Source organism: Varanus komodoensis, unplaced genomic scaffold (assembly GCF_004798865.1).
Source record: "Varanus komodoensis strain SLA01 unplaced genomic scaffold, ASM479886v1 scaffold9, whole genome shotgun sequence".
NCBI classification, from domain to species: Eukaryota; Metazoa; Chordata; class Lepidosauria; order Squamata; family Varanidae; genus Varanus; species Varanus komodoensis.
Window position 1 is genome coordinate 1,004,987 of NW_025336598.1, and position 12,627 is coordinate 1,017,613.

A 12,627-nucleotide genomic window follows, 5' to 3' on the forward strand; every position below is an offset into this window, starting at 1 on the left:
GTATGTGTGTAAATGAGCAGGACAGCAAGAGAAAAAGAGAAAGCACACATACAAGTACGTTCCCTGATCACACATAGCCCAGGACATTTTTTTTTTCAAAATTCCAAATGCTTCCTTGAACTGAGAAGGGATGGAGATTTGTGATGTACTACATATGCTAATAGGGCTATGTGAAGAGGATGCAAAGGACCTGCAGGCTCAGGAAAAAGCCAAGAGTCAGGACCCAATAGCACACAAGGAGGCAGAACAGAGCCAGAAGTCAGGATTGAAAAACAAGTTACCACTGCAGGGTTGACCCATGTAGATCCAAGTTTCCAGTTCAAGTGTACTTGGTTTAATAGACCATAGGCCATGTGCCATAATGTAAGAATATAAAAGCACATTATGACAACAGTTTGCCACATCTACATTAATTTTTACAGAGACTGCTCAGAAGTAGTTTTGAGCTTGCAGCATCAGGAAAGGTTATATATTTCGACAGTCATTTCTTCAAAAAGCTCTCTCTTGCCTGTCCATATAGCTCTGATATTCCCACTTGGAGTCCTGATAGCGCTCGACAGCAAAGGGCAATAGTTGCCATTGCCCATATTCTTTCTGTCTGGTGGATTCCATTCAGAATATAGCTTACTAACAGTAACTGTAACTCTGTGAAGAGACAACTGCATGTATTCCCTGATCACATAGCACTTATCATGTTAGGCCTGCTTCTTTTGCCGGCTTATATAGATTCCTGTGTGGCTGTTGGGAGGTAGTGATGCCTAGAGGAGGTAAATATCCTCCATAGATATAGAAGTCAGGGATTGTCCTGGATTACCCGACCAGAGAGAAAAACCAGGAGTGTGTCACCAAAGTAAAACACTTCAATTACAGTACATCAGTAAATTCCAATTTCTTATCAAGGCCTTGTAGGCCCAAAGGGTTTTGTTTCATTTTGTTCATGGCAATACCGTTTGCTAGCTATTGTGTAAGTACAAGATCAATAACAATTTACAGAGAGTCAAGCACACAGACAGAAACAGTGTTTTTCCAGCATTCTACAACATCATTCTACGAGTAGAATGAATTGTAGGTTGTCAGGACTTTGTGCTCAATTATTTGCTTGCTCCCATAGAAGATAAATGGAAACCAGATCTCCAAAAAGCAATCGTCCTTAGAGATCTCCTTAATACGCAAGTGTGATACATTAACCAGCCCTACACTGAAAAACTAGGGTTTGCTCTCTAGGACTGCCTTATTGCTAGCCACTTTCTGCAACAGTAGCTGAAAGAATGCAACTGGTTCACTATGTGGTAAGGAATGCACACTGTCAATTATAGGAGTTCTTTGGCTTTGACCCAGTCACTTCATTCTTTCTGGCACTACTAATACTAGCCCTCTGCTCTTCCCCAGTAGCATATTGGACACCTTCCGACCTGAGGGGCTCACCTTCTGGTGTCATATCTTTTTGCCTTTTGGTACTGTCCATGGGATTTTCATGGCAAAGATACTGGAGTGGGTTGCCATTTCCTTCTCCAGTGGATCAGCTTTTGTCAGAGCTCTCTGCTATGACCTGTCCGTCTTGGGTGGCCCTGCACGGCATAGCTCATCGTTTCATTGAGCTACGCAAGCCCCTTTGCCATGACAAGGCAGTGTTCCATGAAGGGGAGTAGTACATATAGATATATTTAACTAAACTTTTGTGAAGAATTACAGCACTTACCTGTGCAACAAGCATTTCTTCACACTTACGTGCCTGCTTTTCAATTGCTGATATATACTGTTTTTCAATAACTTCCTCACGTTGCTGAACTACAGTCTGCAGTAAAGCCTAAAACAAGGAATACAGCAGACTGGCATCAATGGACAAGGAATATTCAGAGAAAAAAACAGGCTAATAAATAAGATTTTTTCCTATTACACTTAATATTCAGTGAGATGTGCATGCAAACAGAATCTGATACCCCAGAATTTAAATATATACTCTTTCTAAGATAAATGCTAGTAATAGTCTTATATTCTGGGAACAAGAATTACTGGTTCAGTTTTCAGGTTCTTCATGCAAAGCTCAAATTTAAAAGACAAGTAACTGACAAGGAAGGTGAATAGTACTGTTAAATGTATCCAGTTCAGAGAGACCACACAAGATGAAAGGCCTATGAGAAACATGGGTGGGTGTGGGGAGAGCCAGACATACTTCACTGGCTGACAAAACTCCACATCTTTCTCAGCACACACTGTAAGATCCCATGGGCTAAGCATGATCTTCACAGCCACAAGTCAAGTAAAAACAGATGGAAGTTATAATTTCCTTGAAAATATGGGAGCGATGCCCCCAAAATAGTTCACACTCCACCTTGCAGAGATCCAAACTGAGAAAAAGTAAAAGCCAAAAAGATCACACCCAAACAATACCCAACTAAAACCATTTATGACTCAGGTGAACAAAACTCAAACCAGTCAGGGGGAATCCAGCCAATGAAAAGGATTACAAAAGAAAAGGAATTTATGTTACATCTACCTACCTCTTTCAACTAACTGACACTGTTACCAGTTTCTCTCAATCTTCCCACAGTGGCAATATCTCATCCTAACTCCTTCCAATACCATATGCTAATTACTTTATTTCTTTTCATAAGACTTATTTGTACTCATGTGATATACACTATGGACAAAAAACAAGGTTTGAATATTTGTAGACTGAACTGGCTGCAATTACAATTAGGCTAAAAGATGCCTTCTTTATCAAAAACAGACCCTTGGCATGCATGGGCAAGCAAACAAAGTGTTCCAAATCTCTTAAAATAGATTATTTTGGAAATTGCAAATGGTGTTGGTGGGAAGCATTAAGCAAGATGCTGTATATATGCAAAAAGTCTGGAACATATTTTTTTTAACTAGTCATCATCTTCTATGTAATTGTCTTTGCAAATAGTGCAGTATGGTTACCAAATATTTGCAGTTTTACAGTTTTATTACTAATTTAGCTGAGCAGCTAAGATTTGATTCTACTTCCTTCTCATACCCGTACAGTTTAAGTTGTAGCACATGATTTCAGTTTAGACCTTAACTTGGTATTACAAATATTAACATTCTTAGGGAAGACATGGCTACTGTAAGACAGTAAAACTTTTACTGAAATTTTAAAACTGTTACCAGTAGAAATTAGTAATTGTAATAAGGGAACTTCCATGACATTTAGCAACTGAACTGATTCACCAATATTATTTTCAATTTCATAATTGTTTTAAACAATGAATTCTGTGCCACAAGATTTTGTTCCTTACAAGAACCTTAATATTCTCCAGTACAGCTTCAGCAAATGCATGACAGAAGCATATGCATGACTTCTGGGAAAACCTTTGAATGGCATCTTTCCTTTCTTGCAGCTTTCATAAGCATAAGGCTCATGACAATAACAAAAAATGACTCTCTTACCGCCAAATTCTGTGCAAATGTCATAGGCAGTAAAGATAAAGAACCCTAATCACCACATTAAAGCTGTGGGTGATAAGCTGCTGTTTATACTCACAGTACTGGTTCGCAATGTTCAAAAACAAGTGGGGCCTCTCTACCCATCCTAACATAGCAATACAATGTTCCTCAATATATACTTTGGAGATTGCAGTCAATTCCAGCTCTCCAGTAAGCAAAAAGGCAGGTTGTTTACTTTGTCATTCTTCGAGTGGTCATCCATGCATTCACACACAGGGCTCTGCACACTTGCATGGAGTTTGTTCAAGAAGATTCCATAGCTAATTATTTCTATTTGGCAAGACCCCCACCCCTGGGGAATGCCCTGGCATGATGGGGGCTCCTGCCTGATCCTCAGTTTGAATAGCCATGAGACTGCTGTTGTGGCTCCATGTCCAGTGGAACAGGTCTCCAGAGGTCCATGTGAATCCAGAGAGGGCAACTGAGCCACCCTAGTGTGATACCAAAGAGGGAAAGGAGGACAGGTTTGTGCGAATGCATGACTACTTGAAGAACAACAGGTCACACATATGATGCAACTGATAAGCTTACAGAGGTTGGTGAGGTTGCTACCAAAGAACTGATGACAAGACTCTTGGATGTCAAAGCAGTAGTGTTTCACAAAGGATGAAAGGTTCAACCTGGTTGCAGCCTTGAAAAGGTTAGGCAAGGGCTATGGAAGTTGCTGCTGTGCACATGGAGTCAGCATGTATTCACCCAAGGGCTGGAGTCTGCTTAGCTTGTAGGCTACAGAAATTGTATTCACAACCCATCTTGCCATTCTTTGCAGAGATGTTAAGTCCCTTATTTTATTTATTACACTTATATACTGCCAAATAGCTCTCTGGGCAGTTTACAAAACGTACACCACCATAGCAAATACAGAATCACAGTGAGTTGCGGAAGGGTTTGGTCCTGGACTTGTAAAAGACCTGGGATGAGGTTCTGGAATATGAGGTCCTTTTGCACCACAAGTATCTCCAGGTAAATTGATGTGCCTAGAAATGGTGTGGATGTCCCAGCTGCCCTGAATTGAAGAGGGGCACAGTGTGCTCCCAGCTGGAAAGGGAGGCATCTGTGGTAATTGTCAGGATAGAATCCAGGGAAGTGAAGGTTGTTCCCCTGCTGAGATTGTGTCAACTGGTCCACCAGCAGAGGCTCATCTGTCGTGCGTGCCAACTCAAGGGGAGTCGTTGGTGCACGTGAGAGAGCAGGGGGTTTCCTGTGAGAATCAAGCCCCAGAGCAGGAAGATTTCTACCTGGTGCCCATTGTACAAATGCCCACCCCCCCACACACACTCCCTGACGAAGTGTTACTAACACAACAAGAGCAGGAACGCAGCAGCATTCCAGAAGTAGCTGATAGCGGGATGGGGGCAGAGGGAGGTGAGTTTACTGTGGAAACAGCAGGCCAAGCCAGAGATAATGACCCTGGGAAACAAATGGTTTCCGTGGAAACAACAGAAAGTGTACCTCATGCCTGAGATAGAAGAAGAGCATGCTGTTTGGGGCAACTGGAGTTGAGGGAAATAGAAAGGAGGGAGAGAAGCTTGTCAGAACTGCCAAAAGAGGGACATCCCAGATGGGTCAAAAGTGTTTCGTAATCTGAGCCCTCTCAGAAAGAGGACGACTTTGCCATTAACATCACCATAGTAAGCTCTTTTGTTGTTCCTTGTCTGTGTAGCTTTGAAGTTTCTTAGAATAAAGGATTTAAAGTTCCAATTGCTGGTTCCTGTGTGAGTGTGTGGGAAGAGCATCTCCAACCTCAGCTTGTCCCCCCTTTCTTCCAATGCCCCCTCCCCCCACTCACAAGGGCATCACATCTCACACAGCTGGACACAGATTTTTTGGTGCAGCACAGAGATGGACCCGGCAGCTCAAGCTGCGGCTGTGGAGATCAAAGATTTACAAGATGAGATTATTCTTTTGAGGGCTGAAAAAATTGCAATGCAGACTGCTGCGGAAGCTGCTGCGGTGAATGAGGAGATTAACCATTTGCGTGCCGAGAATGCTACGCTCCAAGCAGCAGCAACTGGAGCAGCGGCAACACCCCCCCAGACTTCTGAACTCAAGCTGAAGCAGTGTCCAGTAGAACCTCTTCCCAAGTACGACAGAAAGAGAGGTTTTACAACTTTTCGAGCTCAATGTGAGTTATACACAATGCAATGACTTCCCAGATGAAAAGACCAAGGTAGGCTTCTTAATCAATCAGTTTTTGGGGGCAGCTGCACGGTGGGCAACTGCGAGGTTGGTGGCTCAAGACCCCGTTCTAAATGATGCTGCAGCTTTTCTAAATGCCTTGGGACTTTTTCTGGGCATGGGAGTGCACAAGGAAATGGCAGTGCACGAAGTTAAACACCTGTGACAGGGAACAGGGTCAGCTGCTGATTACACGACCCAGTTTCAGCTTTTGGTGAATGATCTTGGGTAGAATGAGGAGGTCTTGATGGTACAGTATCGAGAAAGACTTCGGGGAGAGATTTTGGATGTACTGGCCCAATCTTCCCCCCGGAAAGTCTGCAAAAGCTAATGCTCGTGGCCATTCAGATTGACGCGCGGCTCGTAGAGTGGGCGAAAGAAAGACGGGGCAGGTGCTCCAACCTGTTGCTATATGGAGAGAGATTTTTACTGTGGGCTCTGACTGGACCCTGAAGGCCTTCACCTGACTATGCTGCTGAGGCACCAGACCAGACTGAGCTGGAGCCTATGCAGCTGGAAGCCGCCAAACCATGCATCCCAAGGAGTGAAATGGATCATCGCTGAGCCACTGGACTATGTTTTACTTGTGGGCAAGGGGGACACCTGGCTCACTCCTGCCCGTGGAACAAGCCTGCAGGAAACTTCCAGTCCCAGCATTGTTATGTTAAGCACTGTGACGCTGGGACCAATGCCAAAAGACCAGCGGTGCCCCACTCCTCGAGGATCTACTTCAGCTCAACATTTATTGATCAATGTTACTTTACAGGCACCTCAACAACCAGAAATACGAACAACAGCCTTGATGGATAGTGGCGCCACTGCTTCTTTTATGGATGAGAACTTTGCTGAAAAACACTCCTTTCCAACTTCACTGTTGCTGTCTCCTCTTCCAGGGGATTCGATTCAGAGGAAGCCGTGATGGGGGGGGGGGGGATATCTTCACACCAGTCTTTGCCACTGTCACTGAAAATTGGTAAGTATCAGGAACAGGCTGAGTTCTTGTTAGTAAAAGATTTACAATACCCTCTGGTGCTAGGTATAGACTGGTCAATTAAGCACGAACCTCAAATAGTGTAGGACTCAGGGCAAGTACAGTTTAAATCTGAGTTCTGCACCCTCCATTGTTTTAGTGCTCTTAAAGAGGCTTCTCCTGGCATCCCCCCAGCATCCCCTGCCTCTTTGCTGCCCCAGTATTGGGACTTTTGGGATGTCTTTGATCCCCAAGGGGCTGACAGGCTACCACCCCACCACGCTTGTGACATGGAAATCCACATACAGCTGGGGACCACCCTCCCCGTTGGCAAACTGCGGCCTATGTCCCCCAAGGAACTGCAAATACTCAAAGAGTTCATTTCTATCAATTTAAAGAAAGGCTTCATTCGCCCATTGTCATCATCCACTTCAGTCACGCTTCCAATTGCTCCTTGAAAAAATTCTAATGAATCCAGAGTCTGTATTGAATTCCGCTGTTTACATTCGATTATCATTCCCAATACACATTCCATGCCTTCGATCTCAGAGATTTTGGAACGCTTGGGGCAGGCAGCCATCTTTACCAAGTTAGATCTCGGAAATACTTACAATCGCCTCTGGATTCGGCCTGAGTTTGAGCACTTGACCGCATTCTCATCTTGTTTTGGCACGGACCAGTTCACAGTCTTTTGGGCTCGCAGGCAGAGGCGCGGTATTCACATGGTTGATAAATGAAATTTTCCATGACTTTTTAGATGACTTTTTGATTGCATACTTAGGTTATTTCTTGATTTTCTCCCGAGACCCAGAGACCCACGTGTGCCATGTGTGGGCTGTGCTGCAGCGCATGCGAGAGAATCATCTCTCTGCTAAGCTAGAAAAATGTGAATTTCATACCTCTTCATTGATGTACCTGGGATATCGAATTTCTCAGGAGGGACTACAGATGGACCCCAATAAAGTGTGAGCTGTGCTCTCTTGGCAACTCTCACAAGGAAGGAGTTGCAAAAATTCTTAGGCTTTGCAAACTTTTATCACAGGTTTATCCTGCATTACTCTCGCTTGACTGCCCCTTTGACCTTTTGAAAGGAAAAAAAAGACAACTATCCTGGCCACTTGAGGCAGCAGAGGCTTTTGCAGCCTTGAAACACCAATTCACTTTGGAAAACCAACTAGTTCACCCCGATACATCTACTCCTTTTGTGCTGCAAACAGGCGCCTCTGACAAAACTCTTGGGACCGTCCTTCTGCAGTGGGGAGGGGGGCCACACGGAGATCTCAGGCCTGTAGCTTTTTACTCACCTACACTCACAGCCTCCAAACAGAACTACACCATCTGGGAGAAGGAGCTGTTGGCAGTAAAAGCGGCCCTAGAAGAATGGAGGCATTTGTTAGAAGGGGCCTCACACCCAATTCTCATCCAAACTGACCATAAGAACTTGATGCACTTTGCTTCAGCCGAGATCTTCAACCAGAGACAGGTTCGTTGGTCATTATTTTTTGCACGCTTTCGTTTCCACATAGAATACATTCTGCAATCCAAGAACCTTCTGGCGGATGCGCTGTCCAGGAAACCAGAGTATTTTGATGGCAGTGAAGTGCGCCCCAAGCCCATCCCAATTTTATGCCTAGAAGTGCTTGCGATTGTCACCACTTTGGCCTCTTGGCACGATGACCTCCTCTGGGTCCAACAGACTGACTCATTCATCCGGGCCAAGTTGGGGGAACGGGAAGCATATACTCCGTCTTCTATATTTCATTTCGAGAATGGTTTGTTGTTGTATAATCATGCTCTGTATGTGCCATTTCCACTTAGGGAACGTGTATTGCAGCAGTGCCACGACTCCCCCTCTGCTGGTCATTTTGGTGTGCATAAGACTTTACATGCAGTTACCAGACAATTTTGGTGCCCTCGCATTAACAGCGATGTCAAATCTTACATCCTGTCATGCCACACCTGTCAGCGGGCCAAACGTCAGCCTGGCAGGCCGGTGGGGTTGTTGCAACCCCTGGTGGCCCTCCTGGTCCTTGGCACACTGTTTCCTTGGATTTCATTATGGATTTGCCCCCATCCAAAGGTTTTACCACCATTTTGGTTGTTACAGACTTGTTCACCAAGACGGCTCATTTTATTCCTTGTACAGGTCTCCCCTCAGCCAAGACCACGGCCTCCCTCTTTGTGGCCCATATTTATAAACAGCATGGGTGGCCCCTTGTATTAATTTCCAACAGGGGCACCCAGTTCACCTCCCAGTTCTGGAGGGAACTCCTTGCCCTATTCAGGGTCAGTTTGTGCCTGTCTTTGGCACATCACCCTCAAACCGATGGCCAAACAGAAAGGTTGAACACAACTCTAGAGCAATATCTCCATTGCTATGTAAATTACCAACAGGATGACTGGTCCTCCTTCCTCCCCCTGGCAGAATTTGCTTACAACAATTCTGTGCATGCCTACACCTGACATACTCCCTTCTTTGCAAACTTGGGCTATCACCCCTGTGCTTTTCCCACTGCACTCCTCTCAGCCTCAGTCCCCGCAGCTGGAGATTTCCTGCACGAATTGGTTTCCACGCAGGCCTTGCTCAAGGAACAATTGGAACATGCCAAGGCTGCCTACAAAGAGGTGGCTGACAGGCACAGGCAGCCAGGGGACCCACTCCACATGGGCAACTGGGTCTGATTGTTCACTGACTTCCTTCCCCTTTCAGTGCTGTCTCGCAAGTTGGCCCATAAGTGTGCAGGGCCCTTTCGAATTGTGGCTCAAATCAATCTGGTCGCCTTCCAGTTGGCTTTACCGGCCTCCATGGAGGTTGATACCATTTTCCACCACGCTCGCCTTTCCCCTGCTACCCTTCCACATCCCCTTCGCACACAGGTTGCCCCACCTCCACCCATATTGGTGGGAGGGAAAGAAGAGTTTGAAGTTGAAGAAATTCTTGACTCCAGGTTCCACAGGGGGCACTTACAATACCTCATACACTGGAAGGGCTTCATCTGTGCCGATTCAAGGGGAGTCGTTAGAGCATGTGAGAGAGCAGGGGGCTTCCTCTGAGAATCAAGCCCCAGAGCAGGAAGATTTCTACCTGGTGCCCATTGTACAAACACCCCCTGCCACTCCCTGACGAAGTGTTCCTAACACTACAAGAGCAGAAACGCAGCAGCATTCCAGAAGTAGCTGATAGCAGGATGGGGGCAGAGGGAGGTAAGGAGTTTACCGTGGAAACAGCAGGCCAAGCCAGAGATAATGACCCTGGGAAACAAACAGTTTCCATGGAAACGACAGTGTACCTAATTTTCGAGAGAGAAGAAAAGCACACTGTTTGGGGCAACTGAAGTCAAGGGAAATAGAGAGGAGGAGGGAGAGAAACATATCTGAACCAGCCAAAGAGGGATGCCCCAGACGGGTCAAAAGCGTTTTGTAAGAGGGGACAACTTCGCCATTAAAATCACCATTATAAGCTCCTTTGTTGTTCCTTGTCTGCGTAGCTTTGAAGTTTCTTAGAATAAAGGATTTAAAGTTCCAACTGCTGGTTCCTGTGAGTGTGTGGGAAGAGCATTTCCAGCCTCACAACATCATCAGACATTCCTGGGGACTCTCAACTTTGTCCTTCATAAGTTGGCTGCATGTATCGGTGCCGATAAACCAGAGCTGAAGGGAGCACATATGTAGGAAAGCCACGGGGATGACAGTGATCATAAACCTGAGCACTCTCTGGACTCAAGTGGTGGCGGTAGTCCAGCAGTCAAGTAGACTAGCCCCAGCAGTCAAGTAGATCCTGGCCCCACCAGACCAGAGGCCCTGGCATCTGGCAAGCATATCTGTCCAGGTACCACAGCCCGAGCCACAAGAAACACTAGGACCCAATATACACCACGACTGCACATACATCCTCTATAGGCATCTTCGTCAGTGTGGGCCTGTTGGCATCTTAGCCTTGGTCCTATGTCTCAGACTCTGACAACTATCCATCAGACCCAGAGTCCACCTCACCAGATCAGCCATCAGACCCAAGTCTGGATGCTACCATAATTCCACAAGACCTGGCCTTCCCCTCAGAAGACCTAGGATCATTTTCTGACCAGGTCCTGCAGGTGGTGCACAATTTCAGACTGAACTCACAGCAGGAACATGGAAGAGCAAAGAACCTGGACTTGAGGGCTATCTACATGGAGGCTACAGGCCTGGTTGCCATCCCCTTCCTGGCAACCCTCATGGACTCAGTGAGACAGGCATGGAGATCCCCTGCTTCCATGGCTCCAACACTGAAAAGACTGGAAGGCATGTACTGGGTGCAAAAACAGGATACACTATTCCTGTTCTAGCACCCTCATCCCAACTCCATCACTGTATAGTCAGCCTAGGGATGGTCCAAGAGGGAACATTTCATGCCTGCCAACAAGAAGGGCTGCCTCCTGGATGTGGTGGGGCAGCGCTTTTACTCCTTTTCCACACTGCTCCCAAAATGACAAATTATCAGGTGACCAGGTTCTAAGCATGACTGCAGAGCCCCTGTGTATGATGCACAGAGACCACAAAGAAGAACTGTATGATAAACATATTCATAACTTACAGCCAAGAGTGCTGAATACAAGGATTTCCAACTTGTCATCCTGACATTAACCTTTACATATAAACACCTCTGAAGGGTTAGAGAACTCTGGCCTTGTGTATCTCTTTATCGCTAGCTTAAATCTCACCAGTTTGGAAGTTCACTGACATTGCCTATAGGCACCTGTACAACTTACATCAGAAACTATACTGCATGCCCTTTTGGTTGCTAGTTATTGATAACCCTTTTCAACTTACTAAGAAATAGTAAAACTAAAACACCTTTTTAACAGTTATGTTTATAAGGGGCTGTTTGGTAGATCATGGTGACATTATTATTATTATTATTATTATTATTATTATTATTATTATTATTATTATAGCATCAGATGCTCACAAACTAGATCTCCATACACAATCATTTAAAATTTAACATATCCAAGTAGTTAATAAATAATTAGAAGTATTTAACGATGGAAAACAAAACATTTTTGTGCTATGAGATACACATCTGAACTACTGTATATGAAACAAGGTGTGAGGTATTGCAGCTTGGGGCCACAATGCCTGACAGAATGCCTCTTCTGCCCTAAATCCACTCTAAAACTACAATCCACATCTGGGGCTTCTTCTGAGTGAAAGAAGGCTCAGCCAGTGGCTGCAAGCAAAGGGGTTGTCTCAGTGATTAAGGGAAGAAGAATCTACCCAGTATGGCCCACCTGGAGCTATCAGGTCAACTTTTCAGTGTCATGTTAAGACTACCACCTACTGTCACCTATTTAATAGCATACAATGGGACATGCTGTCTATTTTAACAAGTCTAATGTTTATTGAAATTCTTTTAGTTTTTAAGACTGTTTAACAATTTGTATATTGAATTTTGCACTGTATTTGAAATTGTTGCATTTCTTTTTTATTACTGTACTTGTTTTATGGATTGCTATGAGCAGTCCAGAGCACCTCAGCTATATGACAATATGGAAATGAAATCAATCAATCAATCAAATAATGATGCTGTTGGAAAAATTTGGATAAATCCTGTCAGAAAAACATAATTTCTGTGTGCTGTTGCATTGTGGGATCAAATCCTGTCTTCCTTCTCAAAACCAAGCTGTCACTGTTTAAAATGGCATTCCCCTGCTCCTTTCTCTCACCTTTAGCTGTGGGCTACAGTAGACAGGCCATTCAGTCCAAATATACATTGTAAATAGTCATTGTTGGAATTCAGTTTACAAGGAAGTATCTTTTGATAGCCCAGAGGCTCCATGTGCCCTGGCCAATTCAGAAGGTCTAGAGTCTAGATAAGTCTTTGAGTTCATGCATAGTTTCTCAGCAGCTTGAATTTACATGTTTAAGCAGACCTGGAGATGGGTTCAAGCTACTGAACTAAAGTGTCAATACAGGCAATTAGAAATATTGTAATCTCATTACTATATGATTGACATTCATTTATCTGT

At 44.7% G+C, this 12,627-nt stretch overlaps 1 protein-coding gene across 1 annotated transcript in view; it reads right to left on the minus strand.

The window, feature by feature from the left end:
• CCDC91 (coiled-coil domain containing 91) overlaps window positions 1-12,627 on the minus strand; it is a 273,160-nt gene that overhangs the window by 95,541 nt on the left and 164,992 nt on the right. Inside the window, 1 exon segment of the mRNA XM_044417603.1 lies at window positions 1,700-1,807. Coding sequence (XP_044273538.1) covers window positions 1,700-1,807 — 108 coding nt within the window.